The 18529-nt window shown below is 38.6% G+C and overlaps 3 protein-coding genes across 15 annotated transcripts in view; 1 reads left to right on the top strand and 2 right to left on the bottom strand.

The window, feature by feature from the left end:
* The window catches only part of LOC108616304 (uncharacterized), a 96477-nt gene that overhangs the window by 47090 nt on the left and 30858 nt on the right, over positions 1 to 18529 (top strand). The window lies entirely within an intron of this gene.
* On the bottom strand, positions 13838 to 15162 carry LOC108616306 (trypsin-like). The gene is made up of 3 exons (XM_018011413.2): positions 14667 to 15162; positions 14301 to 14574; positions 13838 to 14221 (listed from the first exon to the last, which is right to left on the bottom strand). The coding sequence occupies exons 1-3, from the start codon at positions 14939 to 14941 to the stop codon at positions 13844 to 13846; spliced, it is 927 nt and encodes a 308-aa protein (XP_017866902.1). The 5' UTR covers positions 14942 to 15162; the 3' UTR covers positions 13838 to 13843.
* On the bottom strand, positions 15597 to 17659 carry LOC108616307 (chymotrypsin-2). Of its 2 annotated transcripts, XM_018011414.2 has the most exons (4): positions 17317 to 17659; positions 16415 to 16751; positions 16049 to 16325; positions 15597 to 15988 (listed from the first exon to the last, which is right to left on the bottom strand). In XM_018011414.2, exons 2-4 carry the CDS (start codon positions 16666 to 16668, stop codon positions 15641 to 15643), a joined length of 879 nt encoding a protein of 292 aa, XP_017866903.1. In that variant the 5' UTR covers positions 16669 to 16751; positions 17317 to 17659; the 3' UTR covers positions 15597 to 15640. The 2 variants fall into 2 exon arrangements, with proteins under 2 accessions (XP_017866903.1, XP_017866904.1); XM_018011415.2 differs by lacking the exon at positions 17317 to 17659 and having other exon boundaries at positions 16411 to 16552.

The raw sequence follows: 18529 nt of genomic DNA, 5'->3' as shown, positions 1-18529 counted from the left end.
GTCGCATTGATAGTGGCGTAAAACTCTTATGACCGCAATCAAATAACCAAAACGGCAAATGCGACAGTTGATGCCAAAGCAGCAGGAGCAGGAGCAGGAGCAAGAGTAACATCAATTGTCATTTAATCACAAAAACTGGACAAGCAAACACACAAACACACACTTACACACACACACACACAATGGCTGCTGCATATTTAAACACACCAATAAAATAATCAAATTGAGGCGTGTCCAGGGAGAAATCGAGAAGTGAAAATGCTGCGACAAATTATGAAATGAAAATGACCAAAATGAAGTTCGTTTTTATTGTGTGCAGACGGACGGCAATTGACAATAAAAAGTTCAAAGTATGTTATTTTCATGATGTTTTCAAAAGAATTTACCACGCACACACACACACATACACAGACACAAAGAGACTCTGCACCCACATAGCCATAGAATTGAGCAGCAATGGCAGAGCAGAGGAGAGAGAGAGAGAGAGAGGGGGAGAACAAGAAAAAAGACAGAAGTAAAGGAAAGTAGCAGGCAGTCGTATGAGAACAGAAATTGCTTGACATTAAATTCAATGCGATTAGGTCACATACACACACGCACGCACAAGTATTGCTATGCGGGCGAGGGTTGCTCGAGCATTTAGTTAGGCTATTAAAATTTTACCACCTTTGACTTAATGCTCAATTTGCTGTTTACTTCATTATGAGTTTATTGTTTCTCTTAAAAATCTTATGAATTATATATTGCACTCAATTTAGCCTAAATCTTAATTACATTATGTAATTAATATGTTGGAGTAACATTAATGAATGCATTTAGCATTTAATGTGTTAGGCAGATGTGCTTATGTTAAATGGCTAATAAATGTCAAGTCTCGTGTTACCCTGTTATTCTTAATAGGTAAATATGCTTGCTGAAATGTTAAGTCTCTGGCACTGCTAACAGTGTGAGGGAGAGATCAACCTCTATTAAACTCTGTTAATCTTAACAGAGTAATGATAGCATTTAAATGACTGTTACGCTTAACATTTTCTCATACGAGTGCATCAGCATAGTTTTCCTTCAACAAACTTTTGTCACAGCCCTCGCACCTTAATATCTGCTCAATACTGATGTGTGTCTGTGTATTCGTGTCTCTCTCTGTGTGTGTGTGTGCACTTAAATTTGATATCCTTTGTGCTGTGCCGTGCCCTGTGCTGATGCTTGGCTCGAATTGACTGCGACTTGAGGCATTCACATTTACTCAGCTGCTTGCCTGCCTGCCAGCCAGCCTTACGCCCCTTTTTGTGCCGCCCAGTAGGCGTGCCAGTGTGCTGACTGCTGTATTGGGCTCTTAATATATATATGTGTATGTGTGTGTGTGTGTGTGTTTTTTTTTTTTTCGGGGGGCTTTTTGCCGTTTGTCCGGTTTGTCGTTGTGCTGGAGCCATTAATGCAGAAGCATTGGAATCATGTGACCTAAATACGTTGGCCCACAGCTAATGGCATAATGGCGGAAAGCCGGAGTAACAGCCAGCACTAACCAACAACAGCTCAAAGCAAACATGCTACCAAAATCAGCAGCGAGACAGTGATGGGGTGAGGAGTGGGGGGCGGGGGTATGGCAAGTAGCAGCAGCAGCAAATGTTGGGCAATTTCTCATCTCGGCGGCGGCGGCTGCCACTTTAAAAAGTTGCCCACAAAATGAAATTGAAAAGTCAATACAATGTAATTGGTTATTGTTGCTGTTGCTGCTGTTGTTGTTGTTGTTGTTATTGGAAGGCAGCCCTTTTTTTTTGAACTCTTTCAATTTATTTGCAATTTCGTTTTGTATTTGAACAATTTAACAGTTTTCCAGGGTCAAGGGGCAAAAGGCAAAGTTTTGCTGCGCGCGGCTAAAAACAAATAGAATTATGCAAACGGCCAGCCGCAAAAGCTGTCCCAACACACAAATTATATGTCTATGTAAAGGGCAACGAGCCACAGCCACGCCCCCACTTTTTAATGCCAACACCGCCCACTTGACCCGAGTGCCGCGAATGTGTAATTCATTTGAAAGTTGCGTAGCTGTCGACAGAAATTAATTTAACTTTTTTTCTCGTTTTTTTGTTTTTGTATCATATTTATATTTTTAGCCAGAGCGTAAGGTCAAGGGTCGCGGCTGGCTATTGTTGGTGTTGCTTCTGCTGTTGTTGTTGTTGTGCATTTTGTCAATTAGCAAACGCCGCAAGCGGCTTAGCGGGCCCAAAGCGATTAATGCATTAATTCCATTTAAGCATCTTGCTTGAGTGTGGCGCCCAGCATCTTTCGTGTTTACATGAGCTACATACATGATGTGTCGATGTGTAGCTCTCACTTACGTGCCCCCTCCCTCTCGCTCGCTCTCGCTCTCTCTCTCTCTCTCTCTCTCTCTCTCTCTCTCTCTCACTCCCTCTTGCTTTCATGTATCTGTGTAAAGTTTTAATTATAGTTACAGTTTGTTGTTGGCCCTAGCTGCTGCTGCTACTGCTGCTGCCGCTCATATCCTTGAGGCATTTTTGTTGTTGTTTTATGGCTGCAGCGTCGGAAATTGCAACTTGAAGCGGTTTTAGCTTAATTTGAGTTCCAGCAGCTCACATACGCACACGCACTCACACGCACACGCACTCACACACACGCATACTGTGAAAACATAACAGCATGCCAGCTAGGCAGGATGCGCCTGCCATGTCCTGCCTTGTCTTGGCATTTTTGGCATTGCCGTAGAACTCTCGGCGAAACAATGAAGCCAAACTGCCTGCTGGCCTGCAGAACAGCTGCCAAACTTGAAATTATTTGTGGCATGCAAAATAAACTGGCAGCAAAGTGGAGTGAGACAGAGACACACAGAGAGAGAGAGAGAGAGAGATACAGCTACATGTTTGCCTATGCCACAAAAGAGACTAAAAAGGCCCAACAGCCAAAATGCGCCAGCTGAGAGTGCTCTATTAGAGAATACCCTTTAAGATGGCTATCAGTTAATAAGGGAGTACCTTTTATATGGGCTTGTGTTTTTGGTATGTGAGAGATTAGCTGGAAGGTTTAGATAAGTCTAGATTTGATTCTCTATTCTTCTCTATTCATACATAACACGTAATAGAAGTCAAGTTGAGAGCTAAATTTTAACAGCCTCTAAAACTTCCATTTATAGGTTTTATTTTTAGGAGCAAACAAGACTTTTAACAGTTTCTCTACTTGCTTCGATTTTAATAAACTATTTACTAAATGAAGATTTTTAACGTGACACAAAAATCTCTAATATTATATGAATATATAAAATTAAAATTATATTATATTATTATATTATAATAAATTAAAAATAAATATTTAAGACTTTCTATCAATAGTTTATCTTTTTGACTTTTATATAAAATGGTATATAGTTTATTCACTCTTATAATTTTTAAGATCCACTTAAGGAAAGATCTCATATGTATCTGATATCGATTTCTATAGGAAATTAGCTTAGCAGTCCAATTTTCAGCTTCTGCAGAGCAATAGGTACAGCTAAGAGTGATATCTATTTATATTAATCTACCATAAATACATATACATATGTATACATACCCCCTCCTTCATTTGTATATCCTGTTCGATAATAATCGCTATCGATAAATATTTATGTTTACTCATTCATTTTTAAGCTGCTCAACTCTTCGCATCTCTGATACCAGCTAAAATGGTTTTGCAGAGATACGCTTAGCTCGCTTATAACTAGCATACATATGCATACATACATACACATATACATGTCTGTATATGTACGTGTGTCTACACACTATTCAAGTGGCTGGCTACTCTCGGCCACATGCTACTACCCCATTTATTTTTAATCCGGCCAGCTGCAGCTTAAACCGATGACGTCAGAGCTGGCTGGGCTGAGCAGAATGTCAGCTACGGCTGCTGTTGCTATTGGCTTGATTGATTGATTGATTGACCATTGAACCGATTGATGCTATTGCCAGCTCGTGTGACATATGCAGCAAAAAGTTTGCAGCTTTTGCAATTAGTTAAAATTTGACAAATTTGCCACGAACACACACACACAGATGCTGACATTACGCATACGCAGCGTGTGAAGCAGCAGAAGTTAAAGAGTGCGAGTGATATACATGTATGTATGTATGTATATAGAGCATATGCATATGCTTACATGGCATACATATATTACATTACAACCTGCCAGGCTGCATAGCTAAACATTAAGTCCAAGTCCCTTTCAGGGTTAGAGCCTAGTGGGCGTGGCACTTTTATCGCAGACAAAAATTAAAATCTAAGCCCCGAGAAGTTTGGGCCCAACACAAGCTGGCGACATTGGTGGCTTTGTGCTAATCACATCACGTGCGTTGCTTTGTCTTTTACACACAAATACACACACACACACGTATACACTTTTGCTGATGGTGTTTATGCAACTATCTTCGTCCACAAAATGTGTTTTTTTTTTTTTTCGGGGGGTAACAAATGATATGCCATGTGCTTATGGGGCGACTGCTTTGGCGCTTGTGGTATTTGTCGCAATTGCCGTTAACTGTCAGCGCGTGTCCGTGTAACAGTGTCTGTGTCTGTGAGTGTGTGTGTGTCTTGCTCGTTTCATTATCAAAGCCAAGTTTGCCACTAAGCACGTCGTAAACAATAAGTTGGCCCAACACGGTTATTACACTCTGCCCAGCAAACGGCGACGTTTATGTCATATGCATGTGTGTGTGTGTGTGGGTGTGGGTGTGGGTGTTTGAGTTGTGCGCCGGAATGTCTTTATGGCATATATAATTTTTGCTTAAAATTGTTTAATATGCTGCTCGGTCCTGTTGCTCATGTCCTGCCAGAACCCCTTTTATATACGCGTGTGTCTGTGTGTGTGTTGTGTTGTGTGTGTGCATTGATATTAGTGTAGCTTATGTTATTAACGTTATAATTTCAATTTGGCCAGTCCCAAATGCGACTTTTATAAGAAACTTCCGTTGACACTAATTGATATATGTAAATTTGATTTGGTTGAGTTGAGATTGGCAGAAAGTAGGGCAAGTGGGATAGAATATAAATTAAATTATATAAAAAAAGGGGTTGAATTAAATAAAAATAATCTATTTAAAATTAAAATAAATAATAAAGTAAATAAATTAAAAATAATAAAAATAAAAAATGAATATATAATACAAATATTTAAAAAAATATTTCAAAATAAAAATAAGATAAATAATAAATAAAATAAATTAATAATATATACTAATATAATATAATATAATAATAATAATAAATAAAAAACCTAAAATTAAAGTATAATAATATATTTTAATTATCAATAATTATATCATTATTTTATAAAATTTATCAGAATAATATAAATTAGAGATAAATAAGTTAAATGCAGAATAATCATACATCACTTGTGAAAATCAGTATAATCTATGCTTAAACTGATATTAAGCCGGTTGAAAAGGCTTTATGCGAATTTATATCGGCCTTTTAAACTAAATTCATAGCTATCTTGACATTAGGCATCAGACTAAGTAAAAGCTCATTTAAACTATGTTATTCAAGTATAAATTAATAGCGCTGATCAACGGAATTTAATAGCCAAGCATCACATTTATATGAGAGCATTGGCATTAAGCTTTTGCATTTAGCAAATAAGCTAAATAAAAATGTTTTCTGCCATTAAAAGTTTCATTCATTACATAAATGGCAAGTTTATGGCATATGCATAAATATATATGTATAGATATATATATGCATATCTGTGTGTGTATTCTTCTGAATCAATCATCTCAACAGCTTGCCCTTGAAAGTATGCTATAAAATTTGCCTTGCTGCAGATATGCTTAAAAGCTTCTCTCATAATTTCAAACTCAACAAATGTGGCTGCAATGAGCCTCAAGGAATGTCACACTTATCCAAAGAGTCAAATACATATGCATACATATGCACTTTTATATATGTATTGTGTATATCTGCGTCGGCTCAACTTTTTAATTAGTATATAGAGTGGCTCGGGCTTTTGACTTATCCAGTTAGCAATTGACATTTAAACTAACTGCTAAGTGCTTGTCTCTGTTTTAATCAACTTCATTTACTCCTTTCTGTTGCATTCTAATTTAAATTAAACTAATTTGTAAATCTTAAACAAGCGCACGCACACACAGCTCGGCACAGCAGAGCTGAGCTAGAGCAGAGTACAGTTGTATATGCCCTCAACATGCCCTTGCAACATAAAACACACACACACACACACAGATACACACACATATACATGTGCACATGTACACAGTGTATTTTTAACCCAAATCCATTAGAGCAGTTACTCAAGAACGCTTTAGATATTTATGTGCTGTGCACAGTTACAGATACACAGAAGGCAGCTAGAGAGACACTCAACAGATGCACAGATACTGTGACAGAGGTCATACAGACACACGCACACACGCAGAGAGAGAGAGAGAGAGAGAGGGAGAGGGAAAGTAAGAGACACACACACACACATACACAACAGCTCAGCGGCAGGAAACATCAAGTAAATAGCAAACGGCGACTGCACTTGGGGGCAAATAACGCTAGCAAACAAATACGCAAACATTTATAAGACTGCTAAGCTCATAACGAAATGCACTTACACTTGACAACGCACACACACAAGCACACACACACGGACGCAGCTATACCTCTAGTATACCAAGGCAGCTTTAGAGTGTCAAATGCCTGAGCAACTGCATATATCTATATATATTTGTATATATATGCGTGTGTGTGTGCGTGACCCCCAGTGCCCGGAGTCTGTTTTTTGCAGCGAGCGAGCTCATCTGACATTCATACGGCTGCCCCATGTGGCAGGCATATGTGTGCGTATGCTGCAGCTGCAGCTGTTTGGCTTTGGCTTTGGCTTCAATAGCGGCTGCAGCTTAAGAGTAACCAAAAAAAAAAGAAAAAAGAAATAAGTACGTCTGTGTGTGTGGCACGTGTGCATCTGTGTGCGTGCTGCAGCTGCGGCTACAAATCGCAGCTGGTCAAATGTAATTAACTGCATATTTCAGGGGAAATTAAGAAATTGCCTGGCCAGACAACTGTGTGTGGGCCACACGTTTTGCAGCTGTCTGCAATGGTTTGGGCCAAGCAGCCCGCGTCACTCAATGCCTGCATGTGGCACCCGCATCGCACACACACACACACACACACTAACACACTCGCACACATATTGCTGCACATGCTCGCGCATATTAAAAGTTTAATGTAAATGTAATGAGCGCCAGCGCATGCAAATGAACAGTTTTTGGCGTTGGCCCTTTTTACTTTCTCGCTTCGCTTTTTTAATGCCCTAAACCCATTTCCAAACTGAGTTCTCTGGGCATATTGGTTTGTCGGACGAATGAAATGTTAGTGGTAGTAGCTTTTGTGTAACTTAGGCATGAACTTCTTTAAATAAATTTGTGAGGAATATTAAGTTTGAAATAGTATTATCCATTTAAATGCTGTTATTGAGTTACTAAGACTCTGCTCGAATTCTCTACTATATATTATGATAGAATCTCTAATTGATCGGAGCAATGAGCTAAATTGTACTTGATATTTTAGCATGTTCCTCTGCGCATAAAGGCTAGAAATGAAATGAATTTTAAATATGGGTATTACTAAAGAAAAGTACAAAAAATTATTGTTTTTTTTTTTTTTTTTTTTTTTTTTTTAATATCTTAAAAATGTATCAATTATAAAGTTAATCAAAAACTATAAAAATTCAAAATTAAATAAAAAAAAAAAAAAAAAAAAACTTCTTTAGCTTCAAGATACAAAAACATATGTATTCTATCGTTAACCCATATTGCTTAAGATATTCTACCCAAAAAAAAAAACCTATTCAATACTTTTCAGAGAGTAACCCAAGCTGCATTTCTATATATTTATATTTTTATATTTTATATTTCATACGTTATGTATATATGCATGTTTATAGGGCAACTCCCAGTCGTTGGCCTCCGATTTGCCTTTACTTTATATACATATAGATCTGATTGCGTGCTGCATGTGAATGTGGCACGTGCACGGCGCCCACTAACCACTGCTCCAGCTACAGTTTGCTGCTGCTTCTGCCGCTCCTGCTACTTACTGCTGCTTCTGCTGCTCCTGCTGCTGCTGCTAATGAGCGCAGTCACTTAAACGCGCTGAATTTGTTGAAAAATTTAATATATGTGTTTAGTGCATTGACTCTGGCCGACATGAGATGAGTCATGGTATTTGGTAACGCGCTGCTAACGGCATCGGTACACTTGCTACAACATGTTGCAACTTGTGTGGCCTTTAATACCCTGCGTAATTGGAGACTGTTTTGGAGTTTGCTTGAACGTAATTACGAGGTTGCCAGATTGCCAACAGCTCTATTCCTTGAATTTCGTCTAGTTCGATGAATTTTTTGGTAGCTAATTGAAGGGAAAGTTATGTTAGGACGGCACATGTTGCTTTCCTGGCTTTAGGCATTGATTTCTTATCAAAGTTGAGCAATCCATGCCGTCGAAATATAATTCTAAGGTAACATTAATTGCTAGACGATATACATTACATAAAGTTTTAATGGGAGACTTTTTGTTAGATGTATATGTTGAATTATATATGTATGTTTAATTAATAGCTGAAGAGAGGTAAAGTGTTTAAATGGGCAGTAAATTAGAGGTTACTCAGCTGCAGAGGATGTTAGTCATTGAGTAATTTTGATCTATGATCGATGTTCAGTAACGATGTAATAGTGAAACATTGTGCAGTTAATTTGTATCTAGAGTTTCACAAGGTTTATGATTATCGTACTATATGTATATGTACCTATATACACGAGTATAATTGTAAAGCTGTCGCCGCACACAGAGCTGCAATGAGAGCTCTACTCAGCGTGGCTTTTGGAGCTGCACTACTCAATTATATTCAAATTTTAATTACGCTCGCGCTACGCACGCCTCAGTTGAGCTAGACAAAGCCGATGGGAACGAGTGAACCAGTAATACGAGGAAACGGACTAGGGGTGTACATTCTCTGTATGCATAGTATGTACCGTCGCTCTTAAAGTAAAGTTCTAATTGTGATTATAGCAGTTGGACATAAAAAACTTGATGTAGTAAAGAAAGAGTAAAGTGGATACAGACTTTGTATAGACAAAGAGAGAGCCAAAAGAGCAGATGAGAATAATGTAACGAAATATGGAAAGTAAAATAAAGCAAAATGTGAATACATCTAAATTATATGTTTATGTATTTTTTGTATGTATTATTTTATTTTATTTTATTTTTTTGTATATTTTATTTTTTTTTTATTTTTTTTTTTTATATATATATATTTTTATAATTTTTTTTCTCGATATTTCATGAAAAGTTTAAACAAGCTAAGGATAAACAAAATTGAGACAAGGATATAAAAATATGAGCACGATTTTTTTTTTTTTTTTTAAATATCTTCAGCTTGTTGTCAATTTTTACTGAACTAAGTATTTATATGTTTTTAAAATATATATAGAATTTAGCTAAAGAAATATACACATATATGCAAATATTCAATGAATAATCAAAAATATATAAATATCCGCTTCAGTGACAATTGATTAAGGCATCAATATAAAAATATAGTTTCAACTTTTATATAAAACTCACATTAGCGACTGACTATTATTTTATTTATTTTTTTTTTAATGAATAATAGAAATGTCAATGAATTCGCTTGAAATGTTATAGCTTGACATATTAAATAAAATTGCAGCTGACAATTAAAATATTGAAACTTGGCAAAAATCGATGCTACCAATTTAAGTTCTTTTATTAGACTTGAATATCTATGTATCTATCGTGTAAATGTTAAGCCCAGTGGCTATTTAGCTTTATGCAGCACTCATATATAATATTTTGTTCAAATTGAATTTGTGTCTGTGGCAAAAGAACGCAGCAAATGATGGCCATAAGTCTTGTTGGCTGTGGCCAGAAAAGTCCACTTTTGGCCAGGTTATTAAAAGCATTATGAATAAAAAGCCAGCTAAGCTTTAGTACTTTGCCAACAAACGAATGTCTATATGTATGTGTGTGTATATATACTTATTAAATGTATATATATGTATATGTATGTATACTATATACGTATGTATACTATAAGTCGGCTGTTACTTTGTGGATCTGTTGCAGCTGCTGCGGGTCTGCGTTTGCTAATTGAATTGGCTGCTGCTGCTGCTGCCTGCTGCTGTTGGACATTTGTACACCTGTCGCACACACACTGACATTAATATACATACATATATACACATACATACACATATATAAATACATAAGTATTTACACGCACGTGCGCACAACAACTATTACACCAGCCGGCATACGCCAGCATGCCACGCCCACTTGTCGCACACCCACACACACACACACACACAGGCACAGACAAAGACACAGACACAGGAACCCACACACACAAATTGAATGCCCGAATCAGCATTCCCCACGGCGCGCGTGCACCTTAATACGCATTCATGCGTACAAAGAGGCGTATGAGTGCTCCGATATTTACCAGATATCTGCTCTTATCTGCCTCAATGATGACTATGACAAGGACACCATTTTCAGTTTCGTTTTGGGTTCACTTCTGCAACTCTCCCTCTCCCTCTCTCTCTCTCTCTCTCTGCCTCTCTGTCTTTCCATCGCTCTCTTTGTAGGCGTTTAATTAAATGAAGTCGTTTGCATTAATGTCGTCATTACGCATTTGCCTACAGCGCAGCAGCTCGGCCAAGTGTCGAGTGGCAAAAGGAGCAGCGCTGTTGTCGCAGCAGAAAACTCTGAGTGCTTGAGACGCGGCTGTCACACAAAATTCATTACACAAATGGAGCGCAGGTGGCGTCTATTGTCCATGTTCCATGACATATGCGCAGCGGCTGGCAACGGCTCCAATAGACAAATTTGTATTTATCAGCTCAGCACTCATCGAGTTCAGTTCATTCGCATTCGATATGACAATGAGAATTTCCAGCTTAATGCTGATTGCAAACATTACGTAATTGCATTTAGACTAAATCTATCTTTAGCTGTGAATTACGCTTAAGATATTGTAGGGCGAAGTTTCAATGAAGTGAGCAGCTGAATATGTGTTGAGCATTTATTTGAGTGTACAAATGAGATGAATTGATTTGAGTGTACTCATGATTATGAAGTTAAACATAGTAAATATATATGGAATATATATTATATAAAATATGTATGTAAATATATTTTTTTGACTTCATTATGAATGCCTTGCTAATGCCTTCTTATCTCCAGCTTAGACTGGTTAGATATTTAAGCGCTTTATTATGATGATAAACTCTGTAACTTGTTAAGTATGAAATTATTATTAAATATTTATTTATTGTTAATTATAAAATTATTATTAAATATTTATTTATTGATAATTAAAAAATTATTATTAAATATTTATTTATTGTTAATTATAAAATTATTATTAAATATGTAATTGTTCATATAGTAGTTACAAATAATTTAAAAAGCTCTTTAAAATAAAAAAAGCGCTTTTAATAATTAATATTAATAATTAATATATTAATTTGTATGCTAATAGTAATATATACTATATATAATTTACACTCAAAGTAGAAACTCTTAGTGCTGCTCTCTTCTATATTACTTGCCATATCCACACATATAGACCTCTCAGTTCATTATATCTCTAATATCAATACTGACTCAAACGAGCTTCAATCCCTCTGAAAATTTCTTTGCTGTTGCTCTGAGCGCTCAAGGAGAGAAAAAAAAGTGGATAGGCAGAGTAAACGATGTCGACTCTCTGCTGTATATAAAGTCAGCTTTCGCTCTGCTTCAGTTCAGTTCAATGTCAGTTATGTGTGTGTGCGTGTGTGTGTGTGTGTGTTTGCTGCCCAGACAGGACTCAACGTCAATTTGACAGCTCCAATGCGTCTGCCTATCATCAGCAGCTCTCGATCGGGTAGCTTTGTGTCTTGTGGAGGCTCGGCTGTTGTCTTTAGCGCACGCTGATTGTTTGCTAGCCAGACGCACGCATATTGGGACACAAATCAAATGAAACATGGCTCCAGCTCTAGCTGAAGCTGTTGTACTCGTAGTTGTAGCAATAGCGGGCCATCAAGGGGGTCCGAGTGGGCGCCAGTTGGCTTGGGTGGTTACATCAACCTGTCGACAGGCACCTGCCACCTGCCACCTGCCAACGGTCAGCCTGGTGCCTGACTACCTGGCTGCCAGCTACTTGTCTCGATTGGTTTTTCAGTCAACTCTGCTGTTGCTGCTGTTGCTAGGTCAACATGGACTGCAAAATGTTTCGAACTGGTGACCAGCCAAATGACCGACTGACGACTGGAAAGCCGTGCTCTTAATTACCACAAGTTCGAGCCGCGTTCATGCCTCGCCTGCAAGGCATTTTAATTGCCCCGAAAAAAAAAAAAAAAAAAACGAAGCAGCGCAATAAAGAACTCAAATTTAGATTTGGCAGCAGCTGACTGCGATGGACGGACGATGGCCTTAACTTACTTCAAGAGCTACTTGAACTTAACGCAAATTGAAGTGGGCCCGGCAGTAACTCGAGCTGATTAGACACGGAGGCATTGGATACCACCATAGGCGCTACTAATAGTTGCTCAGTCAAGCAGAAGATACTTTAGGCAATATATCTAGATACCTTAACAATGAATTGATTGAAGTGCTACTACGGCACTGCTATACAAATGCTGCAACTAACACACACACACACACACACGCAGCTTCATACCACTTAAACAATAAAAATAGATTCAAGTACTTTATGTAAATCTTGTTAGGAGCTTGATTTGCATGCCAGCTTACAGCAGAGGCGGAGTGCAGGCGAGTCTAGGCAGGGGCATTTAATCAGCATGCGTAACATGGGCAATACACTGATTCATAATTCAAGAGCAATTATAGTTGTTATCGCAAATATATTCTAATTGGAGACCTAGTTGGCCACTGCTTGATCTGACTTGCTTTAAAAATTGGATACAAGTTTTTTTTCTTATGCCCTAAAGCTCGCATGGGAAGTTTGGATTTATGCTGTTTTGAAGATTTGGCCTTTAGTTATTAACCTCTTGACTCTTGGCTTGCCTGGGATTGGGAAAGGACCTATTAATAATTGAATCTGTTTGCTTTGTCTTCTGGCTCATTTTAAAGCTTAAAGCTTATTTCAAGTTCACTTTGAGTCTTTAGTTCATAGCCTTACCTAAGTATCTACTCTACTTGTCTAAAGTCTTGGGAATAATTGAATAATTTATCTTGAATTCTGCCTCATTTTAGAGCTCAATTTGATTTCATGTCTAAGCCTTCGATGAATTGGTACTAGAGCTATACCTGGTGTCCTATTTCTATTTCTATATCTTGATTTTAACTACTCGAACTATTGCCACTGAGACCTGATTGTTTAGCTTCATTGACCTACATTAAGATTATCTTTGGGTTCAATTTGTTGCTTTAATTTGCACTCAGTTTAAATGATTATAATACGAATCAATAGTAGACTCCAAAAGTTTTACTATAGTCAGATATGGTCCAGTTTGCCTTAAGGTTCTATTCAAACATGAGTTTGCCCTTAGCCTAGGCATAAACAGTGCCTTGAGCTAAGGTTCTGCGAATCATAGTTTTTTCTGTAGCCTAGGCTTACTATACGACCCATTGTAATACCCAAAGACTAAGTTCTGTTTGCACAATTCAGTGCCCAAAATTTACCCCTAGGGTTCAAAGTTTGTCGAGGCCTTGTCGAGGCCTTGATTATGCGTCCATTCAACTTGAACCTTTGCCATGCAAGCTGCAAGCCTGACTTCAGGGTCTGCCTGTTTTGTACAAACCAAAACCTTTTCACTTCATACTTGTCAATGAGTATATTTACGTCTCAGCGCAATACCTAAGAGCCATAGGAGTAGAATGTAAATGGTATGATTTGCAGTTGGCCTAGATGACGCGTTGTGGAGCGTATCGTTGATGAAGTCAATGTGATACCAAACATCCGTGTAGAGCGATGGCATTGCCTTTGCGCCGCAACCCAGACGCTGCGATACGATGCCCACTAATGTATTGTTAGCCATCAGTGGTGCGCCCGTATCGCCCGCACATGGGCTCTCGTCGGCGCCCACTTCGAATCTGCCAGCGCAGATTGTCTCGGGATGCACAATTTGGAGTATTTTCTCACACGCTTCATGATCCAATAGCGTTACACATATATGCAGTAAATTACCAGATAATGGACCACCCTGTGAATTGTAGTGCATTGTAGAGTGGTTCAGTGGTTCCAGTAGTTCAGTGCTTTAATGGTTCAGTGGTTTCTCTTACCCTATACAGGCGACCCCAGCCAAAGACCATATGCTCAACACTAAAATTGGGGGCTGATTTGGGCAGTTGTACGATATCGATGTTGGGATTATCGGTCGGCCATGTTTTCGTCAGCCTCAAAACCGCAATATTATGTTTGAAGTTCTTTGTGAAATTTTTGGATACGGTAATTTGTTGAACGTTTCTCACGACTGTGCTGGCGACACGGATCAGACGATTTGGCGTACCGCCGACTACGACAATAGCTCGGAGCTGGTGCGGTACCATGAAAGTGCTACACAAATACAAATACAGAGATGAGCAGATTATCACTCCGAGGTATACTATATACATATATGTATGCATGTCTGGATGTATGTGGCTCACCTCATTGTACAGGTAGCAGCGGTTACAACGTACCGCGGTGCTATTATAGTGCCAACACAGTAGTGATTGTCCCCGAATCGAATCTGTGGCGTACGCGAACGTATGGAGACAACATATTTGGCCGCGGCATGTGTCCGATCGTCCAAAATGGGTGAAGTCAGACGTTTCGTACGCCTCAGTATTTTGCTTTCGGCACGCAAATTCGTTTCCAAACGCACAAAGAGCAACAACAGCAGCAGCTTAAAAAATATAACCGAACAATTGCAGTTGTGCATTTATGTGTTGAGACGTTGCCCGCGAACATGATCTTTCCCATCGAGTGCAGGCGATCGCGGGTGTGTGTGTAGGGTAAACTTGTGGGAAAAGAGGGGTGGGCGTATTCTTTTTTTTTGGTTTTTTTTTTTTTTTTTTAGATTTTCTTTTTTGAGTTTGACAATAAAAAACAAGTAAGTGTACAGGAAGAGATGCCCGGAAAAATGGCAACAAACAGATCATACGATTATGCCTATGTTACTCTTGGAAATAGGGGAGGGTTAGAGGTAGCTATCCGAAATATTAAGTATGCAACACCTATGCGCTCAATACAGGAAAATTGCATACACTCATCTGTTGTGGAATTCAATCTACGCTTAAAAAATGTAGAGCATTTTTTATCGATAAGAGGGTAGAATGAGTTGTCGAATAGACCATCGGAGGAATCGATTAAATTTGTTCTCTTGATCTTGTTCTAGAATCAAGACTGTTACGCTGAGAAGCCACTCACCGTGATCACGGTGGGTTAAGGTAACAGAAATGATGAGTACCAAATTTTATTAATTTAGACATTCGAAAAAGACAACAAATAAAAATAGTTCCATAAGAAACGCAAGTGTTGTGAAAGAAAAAACGAGAATAAATATGCCCAATAGATTAGAGAGATGTAGACAGTGCTTATAAAATTAAACATTCAATATATTTACAGTGACTACATAAATTTAAAATACTAGCACAGACAGTGAAAGCAGGACGATCTCTGGAATGCATTGCCAGTCTGCAGCACTTATTATACTGTTGATCCAGTCTTTATGATAATAGACATTCGTATAGACCGATGGCAGAGTGGGTCTGGCACAGCCCAAACGATAGGTGGTAATACCATAGACGACATTATTCCTGATCAGTGGGGCACCTTCGTCACCCTGACAGGGACTCTGATGGATGGTGGGGTCCTCATTCATGCCGCATAGCATTTCCTCTTTGAAGGTTCTCAGCATCGATTTGCAGGTGGCCGTATCAAATATGGTAACATTGATTTGCAAAATGAGCGATGATAATGGTCCACCCTAATAGTTAGTATCGAAAATAGATAACGATAATCGATTGCTAGGCTCCGCTCCGCTCACCTTATACATTCGACCCCAGCCCAATAAAAAATAGCTTGAATTGACAGTGGGATTCTCATTGGGTATCGATATAATGGCAACGCCTGGATTTGTTGTGGGCCATGCTTCGGTTAATTTAAGTAGGGCAATATTGTTCGTATTTTGGCTGGTGAAATTGATCGGTACAAATATCTGCTTAACTGGCAAATTCACAGATTTGTTATCGATGAACTTCAGACGGTTTGGTGTGCCGGCTACCACCATGATCGTACGACTTGGATATTTAAATTTGCTCTTACTAGATAGTGTATGATTCATGCAAAGATAGGGGATATATGAAATCAATGCTTAATGTTTTTCAATATGGATTATTCAGTATCTACCCACTCCATGACGCAATGTGCAGCTGTCAAGACGAATCTGGGTGCTACTATCGCACCACCACAATAATGATTATCGCCATAATATCTCTCCGGTATCCTTGAACGTATCGATATCACATATTTGGCCATCTCTAGTGTTTGATTCTTAAAGAAGTCAGGCGTTGACAGCCGTTTAACTCGATTTTCAGATAATATTGGATCCAAAAGTATTAATAGCAATAGTATCGTCTCTTTCACTGAACAATTTCGGCAGTTCATGTCCAGCTCCAACAGAAAATTTTGAATAAATTTCTTTCCGAATTTATCTGTTGACCACTGTTCCCATCCTTCTGCATTGCAAACTAATACAATTATTAGCACTTATTAAGGCTATTTTCAATATTAATATGATTTGTATTGAATTTATAATACAGTTAGAACAAAAAACAAGTGCCTACTGTCAACTATTTCAAATGTATTTTGTGGAATATTTGATTTTTTAATGTTGTATTTTTCACTACAAAAAAAATATGAAAGAATCATATATGAGGAGTGCTGGGATAAACACCCAAACAGAGCTGTTGCTCTCAGCATTCTTGTCTTATTGGCTATTAACTGGGCAATTTCCATTGGAAATCCGTTGCATATATTGTTGCATTTTCAATTAAAATCGATAACGATATGTGGTATAAATTATCGATAACAAAATAAAGGACTTATATTGCGTATACATATTGATGCATTCAAATAAGGATATATTCATGGATATATTCAGATACATGTAACGGTCGGGGTGGACGAGCAAAGAGAAAGCCAAAGATGGAGAGAGAAAGAGACAAGTAAATATATAGAGAGAGAGGGAGACAACACACACTTATGGCCATATCAATGTAGTTTTCGGGTCTCTGCCTAGCTCATATCCTTTACCTGTTATATAAATTCACACAGCCAGTATGCGCGTTATGCCCATTTTCGATTCAAATCAATTTGATGGAGCTTCCCACTTTACGCAGCTAACTTGTTGCTGTAAACAATGCCAAATGGAGTTTGATTATTTGATGAACGTCGTTTCTATTTTTGATAGCATTTGAAATATGCCGCTCGGCTTGGCCAGTTGTCTATCAAGTGTTGGCCAAAACATACTTTTGCTGTAGTTAACGAGCAGCGTGAAGTCCTTTTAGTTGTTGTTGTTATTGAGTTTTTGTGTTTTTTGTTTTTGTTGTGGCATTTGAAGTTGTTCGAGCGAGCAACCCGGCTCAATGTCAATTCAGTTGACAGCTGTAACGGCTAAGCACTTGACTATTGTAATTTCAAATGTGTCGGAGAGCAGCAGTGGTTGGGAGTGGAGCAGGAGTGGAGATTGGTGGGGTTGGAGGTGGTGGGGTTGGAGGTGGTGGTGGTGGTGTAGCTGACTGCTGAAGCTTTTATTGCTTGACTTCCCTTTGCTGCAGTCACAAACTCTTTCAGCTGTATGAGTGTGCGTGTGTGTGTGTGTGTGTGTGTGTGTTAGTATGCGTGAGCGCTCTCAAGTATGTTTTAAGCAAAGTTTGCGCATAAACTTTTTACCAAAAGTATTTGTGGCTCAAATATTTTCATTTGCCTGTGGCAGCTGCACCAAATAATTGTGGCTCTCACCCGCTCTCTTCCCCACTCCCTCTTCCTTTCTCACATTCGCTGTCTTGTTCTCGCTCTGCTTGCCTTACGGCCACATCGTGACTGGCCGCTTCGCTGATTTGTGGCAAGCAAATTTATTGACAATTCATGGCGCCAGCACCACCACCACCATCTAGAACCACTCAACAGCCACAAAAGCTGTTCAAGCGTTTTCTATTTTTTTCATTCCTTTTTATTTTTATTTTTTATATACTTTTTGCTGTGCTGAACTTTGGCGCAAGTTTGTCGCAAGTTGCGCTTTCCGTCTGGCCGGGGCTGGAGCTCATGACAAACTGCCTGACCATGTAAGTCGTAGATTTTTCATTTTTCATCTTTAGCGGCGCCTCGAACTTGCGCTTGAATCTCTGCGCCCAGCAGCTGGCCAAAAAGACAACAAAGTTTAAATTAATGGCACTCAACTATTAGCAAAAATTAAAAAGCCAAGGCGTTTGCCTAGCACAGCGAGAGAGATAGAGAGAGAGAGAGA

Source organism: Drosophila arizonae, chromosome 5, assembly GCF_054131065.1.
Source record: "Drosophila arizonae isolate 15081-1271.41 chromosome 5, UAZ_ARI_1.0, whole genome shotgun sequence".
Lineage (NCBI taxonomy): Eukaryota > Metazoa > Arthropoda > Insecta > Diptera > Drosophilidae > Drosophila > Drosophila arizonae.
Note: the sequence above shows the minus strand (reverse complement) of the source record. Positions and strands in the feature narration are given on the sequence as shown.

Coding starts and splice junctions, on each gene's coding strand:
- LOC108616306 (XM_018011413.2), bottom strand. CDS start 14,941: ATGCACAACTGCAATTGTTCGGTTATATTTTTTAAGCTGCTGCTGTTG. Junction 14,575..14,666: donor GCTGCTACCTGTACAATGAG/GTGAGCCACATA, acceptor GTATTTGTGTAG/CACTTTCATGGTACCGCACC. Junction 14,222..14,300: donor GCTGGGGTCGCCTGTATAGG/GTAAGAGAAACC, acceptor TACAATTCACAG/GGTGGTCCATTATCTGGTAA.
- LOC108616307 (XM_018011414.2), bottom strand. CDS start 16,668: ATGAACTGCCGAAATTGTTCAGTGAAAGAGACGATACTATTGCTATTA. Junction 16,326..16,414: donor GCTGCACATTGCGTCATGGA/GTGGGTAGATAC, acceptor TACACTATCTAG/TAAGAGCAAATTTAAATATC. Junction 15,989..16,048: donor GCTGGGGTCGAATGTATAAG/GTGAGCGGAGCG, acceptor ACTAACTATTAG/GGTGGACCATTATCATCGCT.